Source organism: Brienomyrus brachyistius, chromosome 9, assembly GCF_023856365.1.
Source record: "Brienomyrus brachyistius isolate T26 chromosome 9, BBRACH_0.4, whole genome shotgun sequence".
NCBI classification, from domain to species: Eukaryota; Metazoa; Chordata; class Actinopteri; order Osteoglossiformes; family Mormyridae; genus Brienomyrus; species Brienomyrus brachyistius.
The window spans coordinates 6,834,662-6,854,247 of record NC_064541.1 but is presented as its reverse complement, the minus strand read 5'-3'; the positions used below and the strand labels follow the sequence as shown (position 1 = coordinate 6,854,247).

Genomic DNA, 19,586 nt, shown 5'->3' with positions numbered 1-19,586 from the left:
GGTGATGGGATGGCGTTGCCGCTAGTGATTGTGTGGGAAACCTAAACAAACCATCCTGAGGCACCTGGAACACTTTACTTTTGCAAACCTCAAACCTGCTTTATTTGGATCAAAATGATTATTAATTTTGGTCGAGAGGCCCCTCAGTAGCCGCAGAAAGTGTCAGACGGACAGAAGCATCTCAATAATTTGTGTAAGAAAATGTCAGCGCAGGGAGATCTTGGCTGCACCCTCAAGCCGATGGTGGCCGCACACATGCCGCACACATGCCGCACACATGCCGCACACACCTCTCCCAGGGTGCACAGCTCCATGACGATCCAGCCTGGACTCTCGGTGATGATGCCGATCAGCTTCACTATGTGCGGGTGATCAAACTGCCTCATGGTCACTGCGGGAGCAAAGTTACCAAATCAGCCTGCCCTGCACCCCAGCACGACAAGTAACTCGATATCAGCATTTACTTAGACATCAAACGAACAGCACAGGAGCATTACTCATCTTTAGAACTAGCAAGTAAAAAAATAAATATCACTAAAAATGGATGTATAAGTTAAGCTTGTTCAAACTATCACAGTAGATCCTGGCAGAAGAGTGGCTGGCATCTTGGTGCTGCAGGCCATGTTCCTGCCACCTGCCAGGGCTCCTGATCATCAGAGGCACAGCGACAGGACAGGCATGGCACAGGGAGCAGCTAGGGGCCCTCGACCTGGGAGGGGGCCCCCGAGGGCGGCGATTACAGTGCACATTGCAACGGCAAATCTGCTTTACTTGTGTATTCTATTTTTCACAAAAGTGAAAATAAAGGACTGTTTATTAAATTTGCTCTTGATATTATTAATTTAGTCCTTGCGCTAAAATAATGAATAATTTTACCATATCATGGGAGTTGAAGAGCTTTTTTGCCTGGACCTCCAGAGCCCCTAGAGTGGCCCCTGCTGTTTGAGGTGTCCTCCAATACTCTCGTGTCATTACTCCCTTCGCCCAGGACGCCCCAGAGTCACGAGAAACAGGGGATTTTACATCGATCCGCAGCTAAAACCAACCAAAGCCGCACACCTGTGTGTCAGTCAGACATCGCTGAGAGTGAACAGGAAACACTTACAGGCTTCTTGTAGGAATTTCTCTCTGACGCTATCCGAAGTGCAGTTTTTACACGTCTTGACCGCTACGGACAGGCAGGAGTGGCCCTGTGTAGGAAAGAACAGGAAGAAAACGGAACAGAGAGGTAGATTAAGAGTGGAAACATCCACTAATCCAGAATTAAAAAGAACAAAACCTAAAAAAATGTGCGTCAGATGAGAATATATTCCTGATGGGTTAAATCTAGATAGTCTGATTCACCACCCCATTCGAGTCTCTGACACTAGTGTACTGTACATAAACGTGAACCGATACAGGCGGCCCTCCACACCCGTTCATCCAACCAACCACAAATTGAAAGTATTCTGAAAAAAATGTAATAAATTCACAAAAACAAAACTTGGATTTGCGACATGCTGAGTGCTAGGTTGTGAGCGCAATTTGGGTCGACTGTCAATCAGTGACATTGGGGGGGTGGCAGCTAAAAAGCAACAAGGCTTCATTCATTTATCCCCACTCCTACTGCTCCGATTTGTCATACTGCTGAGGCTGAACAAAGAGATACTTTCCTTTCCCTTCTCGTTTTCCCCACATCGCATTATCGTGCTGACAAAATGGGACGCTGCTTAAACTTCGGTACAGTAAAATCCAGTTATAACGGACTTCCAGGGACCTGGCAAAACAGTCCGTTATATCCAGAGTTGCCGTATGTCCTGAACACAACTACAGGACACCATTTACTCATGCCACACCCCAGCAGACACACTTGTGGTATGGATTATTATATTGTACATGTTGTAATCCAACTTTACCTGACCAGATGCATGACAGTTAATAATCTCGACTATGTATCTGTGCTGGATATCACCGGTACGCCACACGCCTCTTAGGCGGAGCCTGCATGTCCATTATAACTGAACAGAATTACAGCTAAAAGCGGCCCTGGAGACAAAATTGTTTGTCCGTTATAAGCAAAATTCCGTTATATGCGAGTCCGATGCTTTTTCTGCATGTTCTTAAAGGCGCAAGGCCGGGACCAGCGGACCCCGTCCGTTATAGACGATATTCAATATATTATATGCGAGTCCATTATAATGGGATTTTACTGTATATGAAACAGTGTTTTCAGAGTGGAGGCAGGAAAACTGATTTTATTTTACATTATCAAGTCATTTATTTGGCTTCTGGCTTTCCCTTATTATTTGTAATAGATGTTATAAGTACTTCAAGGATGATTTAAAGCATACAGGAGGTTATGCACATATACAAATGCTATGCTCTGTAAACATACCGGGCTCGTGAAGACGCCCTGGTGAACGTCCCCGAACTGCCCCTCTCCGATGCAGCGTCCCAGCTGGACCCACTCTCGCTGGACCTCGTAGTCTCTGGCTATGGATGTGAGGGCGCACTGGTCAGGGCACACGTCTGTGTGCACAATGGTGAGGGTCACACGCCACAGACCACTGAGTGCTTACATGAAGTACGGAGTGTGGGCCGCAGCCCTCATGCACTCAGAGTCACCCGATACGTCACGTCAGCGTGATTCCACAATCATGTGGGTTTCAGTGAAACGAGCTTCCTGGCTAAACTAGAGAAACTGACAGTCATATTTATCATATGACTGTCATCACCCTGATGTCAAACACAGAGGTCACATAAAGGCCATCCATCCATCCATCCATCCATCCATCCATCCATCCATCCATCCATCCATCCATCCATCCAGTTCTATAACTACCTGGAGTCTATCCCAGGAATCAGAGGGCATCACACTGTCACAAGCCAGGGACGATAGTTAGTCTGAACTCTTCAGTGCACTGAACCAGCATGTTCCCCATACATACAAGGATTAGAGTATGTCTGCTGGGCTGAGTGAGGTCAGCGTCATGGCGGAAGGAGAGGACTGGGCAGCAGTGGGGGGGGGGGAGGTTCTATAACATTTACATAATATTTAAGGGTAACACGTCACAGCGCAGGACAGGCGGAAGCAGGTGTTTCGGGCATGGGACAGACGCTTTACCTTTATAAAGCCCACAGCTTTCTGCAGCAGTGAATGCAGAGGGGGAGAGAAACAGCATTATTCAGTACAGAGAAAGGTGGAAGCCGCCAATGAGCGAGGACAGCCCTGCACACCTGTGCCCCCCCCTCCCCCCACCTGTGTCCCTGTGCCCCCACGCACCTGTGGCCCTGTGCCCCCATGCCCGCCTACACCTGTGGCCCTGTGCCCCTGCGTCACTGTGCCCCCACGCACCTGTGTCAAAAACACAACAGCTCCTCTCCGAAACTCTGGTCGAGGGGCAATCCTGGCAAAGACTGAGAAGGTGAGGGCCATGATCTTGGGGCCTTGTGAGGGCGAGGGCACACCGAGAAGCTGGGGGTCGTGATTCAGGGCCATGTGAGGGCGGGGTACACTGAGAAGCTGGGGGCTGCGAGGGGCATTTTGAGGGCATTGCATACTTACTGGAGGGCATGGTGTGGACATCCTCGTCATCTACGATTTCTGCATAGTCGTCTGTCTCTGCAAAAAATAGGACAAAAAGCTGCAGGTGGGCAGGTACGTGTGGGAAAATGGGGGGCAAGCCCTTGGGGGTTGGTGGGGGGGAGTGTGAATAGGGCGAGCCAGTCACCCACACTCAACACACGCAAACAACCCATCTGCCAGCATCTCTCAAGAAAGACACAAAAATGCAAGCAGCTCCTGTGGACTGTAAGGCTATCTGAGTGTAAAAATGCACAGAAACCGCTGCGGCCTGCTTGCGATCTGTAGCGCTGATAAATTTAGAATGATCATATGCTTGGAAGTTATTATCAATAGGTCATGCCACTGGTGAGTCACATGACCGCACTGTTGGGACGAATGGGAACTTGTGACACAGCCAGAGTTTCCTGTGGGTTACGAAAAGGAGTGATGGAAAGCAGAGGCACATAGGGGCACTCATACCATCCCCCGCTAACTTCATCTGCAGGTCCGTGCGGCGTGAAGAAGACAGGGAGACAAAGAACGAACTGAGAAAGGTCAGAGGTCAGGAGTCGGGCACAACCTTAAGCACTGTCCCTTATTGCAAGGGGGTGTTTCACGAATCAAGATTTCTCAAGTTAGCTGGGTTAACTTAAGCTAGAATTCATGATTGTCTAGTTAAGAGTTTAGGTAAGGAGCATTCCTAATCCTGCTTAGTAGAACACCCCCCCCCCCCCCACAGACCCCCAAATTCATCCAAACATGCCAAGATATTCCGTGTAGCGGCTAGTGCATCTCTTCCCTGTGTCCTGTCATGAAGCATCATCATGATCGTATTTCGGTTTTAAATAAAGTGACCTTTTCAGAGGGGGTGCCCTGGAATCCATAGGCAGATCCGAGCACAGAACGATTTCGCACCATAGTGACATCAGTGTCCCCTCGGAACACTACACCACTCTACGGCGCCACCATCTGACCGGCCTGGGCTGCCCCCCCCCCCCCCCCCCGCTGCTGGCCAGTCCTCTCCTTGGTGTTCCACCATGACGCTGACCTACCTCAGCCCAGCAGACGTACTCTAATTATACACTGGGATATTTTTACATGTGTATCACTATTTAAAAATGTAAATGCTTAACAAAAGGCGGAGCAGGGCCGACAAGCTGAGCCATATAAAATATAGCAGCGAATCGTGTGACGGCTCCATTCCCTCCAGAAATGAACCAGGTACAAAAACAGCTAAAGAGAGTCAGAGCTCAATAAGGGGACTTTCAGTAATGTCTGGAAACCACAAACTCACTGTAACAGGTTTAAAACTACAGTATGCTTGCAGAAATTAAAAACTCATTTATCAGTAAAAATAAATACTAATAGACGCTTGGGGGAAGACTTCAGTTCTCTACAGTGGAACTTACATCACCTTTGCTCCACCATGACTTCGTCCTGCAGTCCTGATATAGGCTCAGCATCCAGCCAGCAAATTTAACCCGTTTCCTCAAGTCTCATCACCAAGGATGGATAAAATGATCCTTCTTGAACCATTTGCTATATTTTTTGACCCCACTAGATGGTGCTCTTGGTTTGCTTTGGGTAATGCTTTGTGTCCTTTTTGGACAGGGAGCACTATTTAGTGGGGGCAGAAAATAGGATGTAGCAATATGGCCATTAAGTAATAAAAAGCCATGGAAAGAGGAAGCGTTCCACCCTCCACACGACTCTCAGAGCAGACCAGAATCTTTCACAACCATCAAAACAAACACGAAAAGGGCATTGCAATGACGAGCCTTTGGCTGTGAAACGCGTCGTGACAAGGAAAGCTCAGCCGGCTACGTCACGCTCATCACAACACCGGCCCGCGCTAAGGGGCTCCTTCAACAACTTTAAGGTCCTCTAAGTGCCGCACCGAAAGTCACACGAAGAAAACTCATTCTGCACATTCAAAGGTGACAGAGCGATTTCTAACAGGAAAAACAATGAGGCGAGTTATGGAAAACTAAGGAAAATAAGTCCATTTGTATCATATGGCAATAACAAAGTTTAAAATGGGAACATTTCGCTAAAGGTTTCCTTTAAATTCAAGATCAAGGGTCAGGTGCTTTCAAAGGTGTGCAACTTCACTGCATAAGCCTACTACTACTATTATAATAATTTCATTATTATTATTATTATTATTATTATTATGAAAATTATTATTGGATGACAGTTGTGTGACTTGTGATAAGAGTTATACAAGCATTATCGTCATCAGTAGACGACAAAAAAGAACAACAAAAACCCCCATATAACTGAGCCATGGGGCACTGTGAAGTAACACTAATCTTTTCACTGAACAAATGACCCTGAGAGAGGCACAGGAAGGCTGAACGCCATGCTCCTACCTGAGACAGCCCGCGTCCTGCCTCCCTGAAGCCGCTTCTCGCTGCCGCCAGCTCTGTAAAATAAAGGATTGAAGAGCTCAATGCTGTACATGGTCCACGGAAGCTGGCAGGCAGACAATCCCGCCGACACCATGGGACTGGGCAGTACCATTCCGCAGGAGGGGGGTCTGCGGCAGCGTGACACACGGCAGCTACCAACTGAGGGTGTCTAGTGATTCTGACAATCATCTGGTGAGGGGGAATTGTTGTTTGAGGAACAAACAGTTATTTGATCAAACGGTTACTGATAGGATTTGTAAAATGCAGCTAAAACTTGCAGTTAAAATCCACTAAATTACAGGAACAGAGACATGTGACATTAAAGCATTAAAGTGGACATCTGATAAAGCCACCTCCCTCCCCCCACAGCAAAAAAAAACCCCGCCCCAAAATCTATGCCTGAAGACCTAGAGCCCAGTGCTTTAAGCTGCCTTCTGCACATGCATATGACTTTAAAAGGTGCTTCTGCTATACGGCTGGCCTTTCTGATCTCCATTCTGCTTGAGCTTGTCAAAATCTTGAGCTCTATTCCTACGAGAGTCACTTAGCCCCTACAGGAAGCTCTCTGCTGTGATCGCTGTGACTTACGAAAGGGCTTTCTGAGAGTGTACTCACTGGGCACTGACGGTAGCGCTCTCTCTCCCTCTGTGGGACAAAGCAGAACTGGTGAGCGATGAATCAGAAGGATGACCGTGCAGGAACAAGGAAGCAGGGGGCGGGGGTAACTTATGAAAGGTTTTAAGAACGAGTCCTGTTTTCTACACAGAGACACGTCCATCACAGCTGAGGCCTACAATTAAAGTTAATTAAGTGAAGCACAGAGATTCACTTCCTTTGACATTCTCTGTGAATAACCCAGCTGTAAGAAAGTAAAGTCACCTCGATTAAAGCTCAACACTGACATGTTTTGTTAGCAGAGCAGCTACAGTGACTCAGTCAGAAAACTGGAAGGCACAGTAACTGTTTTGACACACATTTTTTGACACCCAACTGACATTGGGGAACAGACAGAGGCTCACTAAAGGGGCGGGGACGGCCCCCACCTTTCAGCGGCCGGACGATGAAGGACTGCAACACCCCCTTTACCAGGCGGCAGTAGCCGTCGATCAGGTCGGCCATGTTCTCTGCCGCACTCAGTGACGAAGTCGTGACAGTCAGGGGCTGTGAATTTACAGGGTGGGGGGGGGGGGGATATTAAAAGAGCAGGACGGAGAGTAGGAGGCTCTATGTGTCCGTCACACACAGACAGGTGCTGTCACACAGACGGCATTTCTCTGGAACATTCAGTCCTCTGCTTGGTTCAGTATTCCTGGTGCTGGGGGCCAGTCTCGTACCTCCACGGCCCCCGACACGTCCAGCTGCAGCACACCCTTCCTGTCCTTGTCCTCGAGGCCGGGGAACTGGATGGCCTGGACATGGCTGAACTCAGCCAGATGGGTAGGCTGGAAGGACAGACGGAGTGGGAGACGCGCGTCATCAGCAGAGGTGAGGAGAACCCTAACTGCTGCTTCCATTCATCTCACTGATGAACCCATAACTGAAACGTTTCTCCGCAAACATACCTGCAGGTGATTTTATTTAGTAATTAGTATACTGATGTCTTTTTGGTCTTTTAAACCTGTTTTTTTGGAAATATTACATCCTAACATCCCTCCCTATCCCCCCCAATCCTAACATTCTCCAGGGTTGGGGGTTTGAATCCTGCCCACCCTCCCTTCCTGGCATGCCCCCTTGGTCACCTTATGTCACTGGAGACAGGCTCAAGTCCCACTGCGAGCCACTACTGGACGATCTGCACAGGCAGCGTAAGTACAATATGCTGAGATTGAGGTAACACACTTACACTCGAACCCTTGTCAGTAAGGTAGCTGATCCCCTCCTCAGGTCCAATTGCAAGCTCGACGGCGATAACCCAGCTCGACTTTCAGGGAGCGGCCGGGGCAGAGCGGGAGGGGACAGACAAGGCCACTTATCATTAACCGAATGTTATGAAGTCAGTGTGATGTCAAAGGACGTTAACCAAACATTAAGATGTCAAAGGTGACAGAATGTCAAATTCATGTCTGTGTAGGAAGACTGAGAAGAGTGATAGAATATGCATACAGCCTGAGAAAGAGAGAAAAAGAGGAGAGAGAGAGAGAGAGAGAGATAGCAATGAAATGAGGGCAGGAAGGTGAAAAATGGTCCCCACAACGTAAAAAAAACTGGTTTTCATTATAATTGTCAGGGACATTTGGTCCCCAAAATGTAATATAAACCTAATCCCCACACACAAACACACACACACACACACACACACACACACACACACACACACACACACACACACACACACACACACACCTCCCCTGACAAGCCTCCGTGTATCAGTTACAAAGTGACCAGCAGTATAGACACAATGCAGAAAAGGTGGTAGACAGGGTTAGGGTTAGGGTTATAAACAGATGATGGTTAATGCCTCACAATGCAGAGATGCTGGTGGATAGCAGGTAAATCCTCAACTGCCTTGAGTTAACTGATCCAAAAACTCAAAAACACAAGACAACTGCGTTAGTTCTCCTTGGCCAGCAGGTGTCACTGTAGAGCACAGTTACTGCACATGCTCCGTGGCACAGATAGAACTATGATGATGTGTACACACAAGGCCAGCTGCGCATTTTCATGGATCAAAGTATTCCCTCATTTGTTGGCAAGCACCTACCCCGAGGGCGCATTTGAAATACTCTTTGTCATATCTGTAAACTGGTGAAAGGATTTCGAAAAACTTGAGGATGCTCTGCTCCTCGTTCAGGTTGGCGAACAGCTTGAAGGTCTGCTGGATCAGCTTTCGCAGCGTCTTGGGCTACAGAGAACGCAGGAGACCAACAAGAGATCACAAAAGCTGGTTCTGTTCATCTGAAATAAGGTGTAGACGACACACTGTGCAGGATTTGGGCTCAAATCACGGTGCATTATTCCGGATAGCTGTACGAGTGGCATGTTCTTATTAAACAGCCAAGCGCTGCTTGGACTGACAAGGGGACCCTGAATTATTAAAGCCACTCTGCCTAATCCATCCCCCATTATGTGTGAATCAATGGGTCAACAGATTAATAATGACATGAAAGAAAGGCTGTTCTAAGTCTGGAATTGAGTTTTATGCAACACAATTCCTATAATTTCTAGGTTTAAAAAGGGGATGGTTAGCTAATCTTATTGGCTAGCTAAAGCCCACACAGACACAGACACACATAGTCACACTCAGACACAGACACACAGACACACACACAGACACACACACAGTCACACACAGACACACACAGACACACACACAGTCACACACACAGTCACACACACAGACACACACACAGACACACACACAGTCACACGCAGACACACACACAGTCACACACAGTCACACACACACACAGTCACACACACAGTCACACACACAGACACACACACAGACACACGCAGTCACACACACAGACGCACACGGACGCATTAAGGGACTTTACACCTCTTCATTTATTTGAAGATTATCCTCACCCCTGCGAAATTCAAAGGCTGGTGGAAACTGCTGATAAAGCATTTTTGGACTCTGACTTCCTTAAACAAGCAGGTGAACCTGGGAAGGGGTGGGGTGGGGTGGGGTGTGGGGGGGGGTTCACTCACCTTAATGGATTCCAGTAAAGCTTTGGGGAAGAAGCGTTTCAAGCCGACATCCTTCCTGCAGAAAGCGGACAGGTTACTCTATGCAGTGTGACTAGAATGTGATTAAAGCAGTGAAGCCACCATCATCGACACTGTATCTGTCATCAAGAGTGAGAGCAGGGAGCACAGTCTGGCAACCCAGCACATGCAGAGATGAAGGAGCATTCTAGCAAGTGAAGCCACACGCACAGAGTCACATGGGCCCTCTTCAGAACTCAGTCCAATGGGGCAACCTCGACTTTCATCCAATCAAGGAGAGGCGCATTTGTACTGTGAATCAGAGGTTAACAGACACATTCCTGCTTTCATCTGAGCCTCATAGTTCCCAGCCAACCTGCCTCCATGCTCCTATCAACATACCCCATCACTATCCCACCTATCCCCAGGCCTGTCAACTGGATCCAGTAACTATCATCCAGCCAAGGGATATTCTGGGGTGCCCTTAACTCTCACCCAGGCCTCTCTATCCTCTCCCTCGAGTCCAGCGCCCCCTAGCTGTGGAACAGGGGTGTTATTTGATCTGGAAATGACCTCAGTGAAAACTGGGAAAAATATAGCGTCAATGGGCTTGTTCACGAGAACCAATAAAAGCAAACCGGGACAAACAGACAGGAAATGAATATTGTTGGAGGGTTAATATACTTGTTCTTGTTTAAATTGTCAGTAATCATAATTTGTACAGAATCACTGATCATTTCACCATCTCCATCACAAGATAGTAAATAAAATGAACTGCAGTCATTAGCTCAATATAAATGACAGCAGACACGCAGAAGATCACAGGAGATCACAGGAGATCACAGGATCGAGGATAAGCAGCAGTATCTGAATTAAATCTAGATTTAAACATCAGGACGGCGACTTCCATTACTTACTCCAGTAACTCGTAATTTGACTTTTTATCCAGAGCATTTCCACGCATCTCCCTGAAATACCTCCTAGAAGAGAGATATTTACAGTGAGTGAAGACAGGAGGAGCTAGACTGCTGTGTCTGAGAGGAAAACACAGCTGAAAGAGCATACAGGACTTACAGGACATACAGAACAGGACTGAGATATCAGTTATTTATCTCTTATCTCCTGAGGTATTAGTTACCATCCTTCACTCACCTGATCTCAAGGCAGCCTAACTTGAGAGCGATATCTTGGTCGACGTGATCTGAAATTTCCGACATGTAGTCACTCTTAACCTAAAAAGCGAATAGCAGTATATTAAGCACTGTAACACTGTAAGCTCCAGGGGGTTAGCAGCAAGGACACCCCCCAGCGAGGGCCACAAGGCCGGCATGGTGACACCCCCCATCAGCAAACGTAGAAGGCAGGCCCCATCACCGAAGCACACCACCAGCGGGGGGCCTGCCAACAAACTGGTTTCGCACATACCTGCTGGTAAAAGTAGTTCAGCGTTGGCCTGTCCTCCATGAATTGAGTCAGGTATCCCTTCGGCAAGTAGCGAATGCGGAGTTCATACCTGGGGGGGGGGGGGGGGGGGGGGGGGTCACGATGATGAGGAGTCAAGCCAAGAAACCACACACATATTCGGCAAACTGAAATCAATGCTTGGCCACGGAGCACACAGGGCATTTGAAGGACTTTCATCTAACAGCTACAGTAGGATTTCACTGAGAATTAGACGAATGGGGGGTTTGCATAACTACACAGTACATATACACACATACATGAGTGGCATGTCAGAAACACGACAAAGCAGAAGATAAACGTAAATGTGCGGGGGGGGGGGGGGGGAGGGGGGTGGCAAAGCTCTTCCTGAAGTCAGTGAACCCCGCATCAACTCAGCAATAGGCTGCGTAGCTCATACTGCTGCAGATACACGTCATAATGCTGAACTCCGTGTTAAGCACCGCCATGAGCCGCATACCACATAACATGCAACACACCCGCATGCCAAAATAGTAACTCTGCGTGAACCGATCCCTCGAGCTCTAACCACGGCAGAAAAGTGCTCAGGGACCTATGCCGTTCATTTAAAAACATGAGCTCAGCCCTCGATTAGGCAAGACTAGCAATCCGTGGTGGTGGAGGTCAGGGCGTCACGCTAAATGCTGCCAGGAAATCAAAGTATTTCTATGCACTTTTCCTTTTAGTTTCACAATCATCATTGGAAGCCTTACTTCAAACCAGAAGGAAAAGTCCCAGAGGCACAATGCAGAACAGCAACATATGGATGCGATTATGAACAGCGAGAGACACAACTTTACATCAAAGCTGATTAAATGAATCACTGGCAACATGAGACCTTCAGAGCCTCAGGCTGATCATCTCATAATAAAGCCCCCCCACACAGAAAACCCTAACCCTCTCATCATAAAGCCCCCCACACAGAAAACCCTAACACTCCCATCATAAAGCCCCCACACAGAAAACCCTAACCCTCTCATCATAAAGCCCCCCCACACAGAAAACACTAACCCTCTCATCATAAAGCCCCCCCCCACACAGAAAACCCTAACCCTCTCATCATAAAGCCCCCCCACACAGAAAACCCTAACCCTCTCATCATAAAGCCCCCCCACACAGAAAACCCTAACCCTCTCATCATAAAGCCCCCCACACAGAAAACCCTAACACTCTCATCATAAAGCCCCCACACACAGAAAACCCTAACACTCTCATCATAAAGCCCCCCACACAGAAAACCCTAACCCTCTCATCATAAAGTCCCCCTGACAGACAGAACCCTAAGCCTCTCATCATAAAGCCCCCCCCACACAGAAAACCCTAACACTCTCATCATAAAGCCCCCCACACAGAAAACCCTAACCCTCTCATCATAAAGCCCCCCCACACAGAAAACCCTAACCCTCTCATCATGAAGCCCCCCCACACAGAAAACCCTAACCCTCTCATCATAAAGCCCCCCCACACAGAAAACCCTAACCCTCTCATCATAAAGCCCCCCCACACAGAAAACCCTAACCCTCTCATCATAAAGCCCCCCCACACAGAAAACCCTAACACTCTCATCATAAAGCCCCCACACACAGAAAACCCTAACACTCTCATCATAAAGCCCCCACACAGAAAACCCTAACCCTCTCATCATAAAGTCCCCCTGACAGACAGAACCCTAACCCTCTCATCATAAAGTCCCCCCACACACAGAAAACCCTAACACTCTCATCATAAAGCCCCCCACACAGAAAACCCTAACCCTCTCATCATAAAGTCCCCCCCACACAGAAAACCCTAACCCTCTCATCATAAAGCCCCCCCACACAGAAAACCCTAACCCTCTCATCATAAAGCCCCCACACACAGAAAACCCTAACACTCTCATCATAAAGCCCCCCACACAGAAAACCCTAACCCTCTCATCATAAAGCATCCCCCACACAGAAAACTCTAACCCTCTCATCATAAAGTCCCCCCACACAGAAAACCCTAACCCTCTCATCATAAGCCCCCCACACAGAAAACCCTAACCCCTGTCATCATAAAACCCCCCTGACAGATAGAACCCTAACCCTCTCATCATAAAGTCCCCCCACACACAGAAAACCCTAACACTCTCATCATAAAGCCCCCCACACAGAAAACCCTAACCCTCTCATCATAAAGTCCCCCACACACAGAAAACCCTAACCCTCTCATCATAAAGTCCCCCCACACAGAAAACCTAACCCTCTCATCATAAAGCTCCCCACACAGAAAACCTAACCCTGTCATCATAAAACCCCCCTGACAGATAGAACCCTAACCCTCTCATCATAAAGGTCCCCCACACACAGAAAACCCTAACCCTGTCATCATAAAGCCCCCTGACAGACAGAACCCTAACCCTCTCATCATAAAGCCCCCTGACAGACAGAACCCAAACCCTCTCATCATAAAGTCCCCCCACACACAGAAAACCCCTAACACTCTCATCATAAAGCCCCCCCACACAGAAAACCCTAACCCTCTCATCATAAAGTCCCCCCACACACAGAAAACCCTAACCCTCTCATCATAAAGTCCCCCCACACAGAAAACCCTAACCCTCTCATCATAAAGCCCCCCACACAGAAAACCCTAACCCTGTCATCATAAAACCCCCCTGACAGATAGAACCCTAACCCTCTCATCATAAAGTCCCCCCACACACAGAAAACCCTAACACTCTCATCATAAAGCCCCCCACACAGAAAACCCTAACCCTGTCATCATAAAGCCCCCTGACAGACAGAACCCTAACCCTCTCATCATAAAGCCCCCTGACAGATATAACCATAACCCTCTCATCATAAAGCCCCCCCCCCACACAGAAAACCCTAACCCTTCATCATAAAACCCCCCTGACAGGCAGAACCCTAACCCTGTCATCATGAAGCCCCCCTACACAGAAAACCTTAAGCCTGTCATCATAAAGCCCCCCCACACAGAAAACCCTGTCATCATAAAGCCCCCCTGACAGATAGAACCCTAACCCTCTCATCATAAAGCCCCCCCACACAGAAAACCCTAACCCTCTCATCATAAAGCCCCCCTGACCGACAGAACCCTAACCCTGTCATCATAAAGCCCCCCCACACAGAAAACCCTAACCCTCTCATCATAAAGCCCCCTGACAGACAGAACCATATCCTTCTCATCATAAAGCCCCCCCACACACAGAAAACCCTGCTACTGAGAAGCAGGTAATTAAATAGGACACCTCCACCTTTCACTTAGCGGGCAGGGCCAGATCCAGCACAACACAGGTAGCTTGGACGTAGTTAACAGTCCTTCCCAGAGGCCACCGTCTGTACAGTACAAACAAGTTCAGCGTGAAACTTGGTTTCAGAGGCACATAAAAGAAAAATACCCCAATATCTGGAATTGTACCCTTCAAGGCAGCCAGAGACTCCTGCAATTGTTGAGAAGGAATGCATCTCCACGGCAACAGGAACACACTGTTCACTATTCAGCACCATCGGCGACTGGTTTGCCCATCCGAACCACCAGTGACTAGCTCCCACATCAAACCCCGTCATGTCCGTCTCCGCCATTTAAGCTATCAGTGATCGGCTTGCCTGGCCTTTGGGAACCACATTCTTCTTCAAGCCAGACATGTCCTTTCCCGCCACTCTCACTAAATTATTCATCCCTGATCCCTAAAGCGTTTCTCTGTTGCAGTCACATGACTGCTTTTCCTGTCCCACAGTTCGGCGCCGCTCGGCCCAGTTCACCTCCAGTGCTCCTGGGCTTGGTTCTGCTCGAACTTCTCCCTCACGTGGGGTGACGCCGATGTCAGGATGCAGCCAGTGCACCTCCCCTGACCGCAGGTGAGAAAGACGCAGGCCGAAGCAGGGAGTGCTCCTCACACTGTGGAGGGTCCAGGATCCTCTGGATGATGCCCTACAAGGGGGGCAAGCCCAGGACACCGTGTTTGCCCTATGTTCACTAACCCTAATGATGACTGCAGTGCTCAGCGCATGCGTGCTGCAATGATATTCCTCCAGACCAGCAGAGGGCAGGACGACATAAGTCTAAATGAACTTACTCAGAATCAGGATGAAATACGTTTATGCTCAATTTTTATATTCAAGGTTTCTCAGGTTTTTAAAACAACAAAAACATAACTTTCTTTTATAAAACTACTTAACTGATGTCGGCTCACAAACAATTTGGACAGTAAATGTTTAAAATTTACCTCTGCCCAATTATGTTTCTCATTGAACGTACTATTCAATTCTTTGTGATAAAATATGATTTTTGGGTAGAAATCAACAGTAAGACATAGGTGGAATTTATGGAGCCCCTATGAGGTCAGGCTAGGAAAATATCTTCTGAAATAGTTTTCTGTTCAATGGAGGGATTGCAAAAGTATTGCAAGGGAACGTAAAACTATTAAGCAAAAATATTTTCTCACCCAGACTCAGCAGAAATATATCATTAATCTTGAACAAATATAGATGAAAAGAGGTTTTCCAGGGCTACTGATATTTGTTTTGAGCTGAACAAATTGAAAGGACTAAGTTTACATGCATTTACCTAATTACTTATCCCCACCAGTGCTGGGGGTTAGGTCTTAGAAAACAGGGGCAGTGATGGCCTAACACTTAGGGAAGCGCACTTGTAAATGAAAGCTCGCTGGTTCGAATCCCCACCAGCAAGGTACCGTCCCCCACGCACTGCTCCCCAGGTGCTGAATTAGCTGCCCCCTGCTATGTCACAATGTCATATATGGGTTTAAATGCAGAGGACACATTTCGTTGTTGTGCACTGTGTGCTGTGGTGTCCAGCAATGATCGCTGATCTCTAAATTCTAACACTAAGAGCTGTCCCCCAAAAGCTTATCCTAACCAGAGTTGGGAAGTTCAGGTCCAGAGAGCAAAAGTCCAGACCAAGATTTTATTTCAACCAACCAGTTGAGCACGAAGAGTCACAGTGACAGAGTATTCAGCTGGTTGGTTGAAACAAAATTCCGGTCTGGACTTTTACTCTCCGGACCCGAATTACCCAACTGTGACCCTAACCCTAACTCCTGTAATACATTTGTGAATCCGGCTGCCATGCCACTTCACTGTTTTCCTCCCTCTTTCTGTTATCCCTTAAAGTAATACATGCATATCTTGGTGAAGATGCAGACCTTCAGACATGTTATCTGCTTTTCTCCCTTTAAAGCAAGGTCCTAATCTTCATAGTCAGTCACGGCCCCCCGCGATCTCCTCACCCGGACGTCAGTGGCGTCTCCCGTGCCGGACGTTGCTGGCCCAGGTGTCTGGCTCACTGCTGCTCTCAAAATGGTGGAAGACCCTGAGCACCCGCTCCGGGGCCCCTGGGGAACGCTCCAGCACCCCACCGAGTCTGGCCTTGGCCCCAGGCCCAGGGCATGGTTCAGGCTGGGGTCCAGGCCAAGCTGCGGCCATGCCTTTGGTGGGTGTTAGGGGCCTGTCATGTTCTGCAAGATCTGTGAGAGACAGAGTTAACAGCTTTGATGTGCCTGGGTTATATACTGAGGTTTCTCATAAACAGGCATTTCGTCAACATTTCACTCGCGGCACTCTCAAGGCTCTGACACATCTCACTCTCAGTGCTCTGTCACTAATATCACTCTCAGTGCTCTGACACATCTCACTCTCAGGGTTCTGACACATCTCACTCTCAGGGTTCTGACACATATCACTCTCAGTGCTCTGACACATATCACTCTCAGTGCTCTGACACTTATCTCTCTCAGTGCTCTGACACATATCACTCTCAAGGCTCTGACACATCTCACTCTCAGGGTTCCTGACACATCTCACTCTCAGGGTTCTGACACATCTCACTCTCAGGTTCTGACACATCTCACTCTCAAGGCTCTGACACATCTCACTCTCAGTGCTTTGACACATCTCACTCTCAGGGCTCTGTCACTAATATCACTCTCAGTGCTCTGGACACATATCACTCTCAGGGCTCTGTCATTAATATAACTCTTACGGCTCTGTCACTAATATCACTCTCAGGGCTCTGACACATATCACTTTCAGGGCTCTGTGACTAATATCACTCTCAGGGCTCTATCACTAATATCACTCTCAGGGCTCTGTAACTAATATCACTCTCAGGGCTCTGTCACTAATATCACTTTCAGGGCTCTGACACATCTCACTCTCAGTGCTCTGACACATATCACTCTCAGGGCTCTGACACATCTCACTCTCAGGGCTCTGACACATCTCACTCTCAGTGCTCTGACACATCTCCACTCTCAGTGCTCTGACACATATCACTCTCAGGGATCTGTCACTAATATCACTCTCAGTGCTCTGACACATATCACTCTCAGGGCTCTGTCATTATCACTTTCAGGGCTCTGTCACTAATTTCACTCTCAGTGCTCTGTCACTAATATCACTCTCAGGGCTCTGTCACTAATATCACTCTCAGGGCTCTGACACATATCACTCTCACAGCTCTGTCACTATTATCACTCTCAGGGCTCTCTCACTAATATCACTCTTAGGGCTCTGTCACTAATATCACTCTCAGGGCTCTGACACATATCACTCACAGCTCTGTCACTAATATCACTATCAGGGATCTGGCACCAACATTACTCTCAGGGCTTCGACACACATATCACTCTCAGTATTCTGTCACACTTTCCACTCAGGGTGCTCTGTTACACTTTTCACTCAGGCAAACAGTCATCACAGCATTCAGACTGCTGGTGGGAGGGCAGGGAGCACAGGAAAGTGCCCCCCTGCAGAGATTAGCAGTGCAGCGCAAACACTACAGACTGTAAACAGTAATCAGGAAGGATAAGGCCTTCATCAGGCCGCTGCCGGTCTGAAGCGGCTTCAGAGTCCCCTGTGGCTCGGTAGACATAGACTGATGTTAATGGAGTCAAGAACCAGTGACGAGGAGTGAGGATGACAGAGAGACACTCAAGGAGAGACAGAGACGGGGCACACAGAGAGAAAGAAGAGAGACATAAAGAGCTAGAAAGAGAGACAGATACAGGAAGACCCAGCGTGACAGGGAGACACAGACAGACAGAGTGAGAGAGACAGAAACAGAGTAAGAGATAGACAGAGCGAGAAAAGAGAGACAGACAGAAACAGAGTAAGAGATAGACAGAGCGAGAAAGAGAGACAGACAGAAAAAGAGGCAGATGGCAAGAGATACATGGACAGGGGCAGACAAAGAAATGGATACATAGAATGACAGAGAGACACAGACAGAGTGTAGACACACAAAGAGAGACACAGACAGGGACATAGAGACAAAGAGAGAGACAAACGTTAAACCAGCACAGTAACCAATCAGGAAACAGTAGTAACTCTCATCTGCATAAACAGAGAACATCTGTCAGCACGGCACCTGAGCAGCTTGCAACTGATGCAGACAAACAGCCTAGCAGCTACCATCAGAGCCGAAGCCCATGACGGGTGGATGGCCCTCCCTCCTTCCCCCCCCCCCTCCCGACACCGGCCTCTTATCTCCCACTGCACCCAGGCGCCCTCTCACTCGCCCGCCTACCTACCTTTGGACAGCGAGGGCCAGCAGGCACAGAGTGCCCTGGGCCCTCGCCGAGGTTCGCACCCGCAGCCCTTGGAGCGCATGGGAGTCCTGAGACACGAGTCGCTCTCCGGGCCTCGGGGCCGTCACAGGAAGGGCCGGGGCCGCTGTCCTGGTCCTGCACATCCTGCTCCGGACGGCGCGCAGGCACGTACACACACACGCACACACACATGCACACGCGCCTGGCCAACGTCACATCCTGTTACCACAAAGCCCTCGCTGCCCCTCACTTGAATCACAGGTCCCCCCCCACCACCCGAGTCAAAACGGGAAGATATCAGCACAGGCGAAAGGTAAACAAATATAATGAGAGCAGGATGTTGCCAGTGTGGGTGTCTCCAGGGTGGGGCGGAGCTTAGCAAAACACAGCCAGCATGTGCATCTTGGGGGCGGGGCTTAGCAGGAAACACAGCCAGCATGGGTGCCTCAGGGGCTGAGGCCCGGGCACGTGCAGAACCTGCCTAATCACTGCGAGTTAACTGTTTAACTGCCAAGCCCCCTTAAGGTCAACCACCACTGACTAATCAGAAACTGCATACTATCAGGCTACTCACATTTAATTACCATATCTAAGTGATCTCTTTATTTATTATACACTTAAAACATTTACAGTAACTATTTCTTTATCTAAGCTCAGCAATCCCAGGACACAAATGCCAGCACTCCTCGCACTTGGCCTTCAGTGTTCATAGCTGACCCCACCTAGAGGTGGCGCTGTTTCTTAGAACGACGCGAGGTGCACATCTGGAAATGCTCAGCTAAGCAACACGCACCCACCTGCCCCTTAAAAGAAAATCAAAAAAGGCGACTGATCTGTTGGCAATTCTAACCCCCCCCCCCCCCCCCCCGCACCCCCAAAAAAAAAAAAATGTTGCGCAACAAAACTCTCCCTGGTTTATAAATACAACACATGCGGGAAAAGAACCTGAACAAATGCAGCAATT

At 48.4% G+C, this 19,586-nt stretch overlaps 1 protein-coding gene and 1 long non-coding RNA gene across 2 annotated transcripts in view; one reads left to right on the top strand and one right to left on the bottom strand.

Annotated features, from left to right (window-relative positions):
* LOC125748622 (focal adhesion kinase 1-like) overlaps positions 1–19,252 on the bottom strand; it is a 40,582-nt gene extending 21,330 nt beyond the window's left edge. Inside the window, 22 exon segments of the mRNA XM_049025011.1 lie at positions 291–391; positions 1,106–1,190; positions 2,375–2,472; positions 3,104–3,124; positions 3,545–3,603; positions 4,028–4,043; positions 5,917–5,969; positions 6,567–6,600; positions 6,999–7,116; positions 7,290–7,397; positions 7,799–7,876; positions 8,657–8,797; positions 9,610–9,664; positions 10,524–10,586; positions 10,759–10,838; positions 11,032–11,119; positions 14,817–14,863; positions 14,865–14,960; positions 14,962–14,985; positions 16,304–16,324; positions 16,326–16,540; positions 18,605–19,252. Coding sequence (XP_048880968.1) covers positions 291–391; positions 1,106–1,190; positions 2,375–2,472; positions 3,104–3,124; positions 3,545–3,603; positions 4,028–4,043; positions 5,917–5,969; positions 6,567–6,600; positions 6,999–7,116; positions 7,290–7,397; positions 7,799–7,876; positions 8,657–8,797; positions 9,610–9,664; positions 10,524–10,586; positions 10,759–10,838; positions 11,032–11,119; positions 14,817–14,863; positions 14,865–14,960; positions 14,962–14,985; positions 16,304–16,324; positions 16,326–16,540; positions 18,605–18,683 — 1,680 coding nt within the window. The 5' untranslated portion in view covers positions 18,684–19,252.
* Positions 7,329–9,535, top strand: LOC125748623 (uncharacterized). Its single transcript, XR_007399634.1, has 3 exons — positions 7,329–7,440; positions 7,640–7,760; positions 8,747–9,535. It is a non-coding gene; the product is annotated as an uncharacterized LOC125748623 (long non-coding RNA).
* Positions 19,253–19,586: the final 334 nt, after the last annotated feature.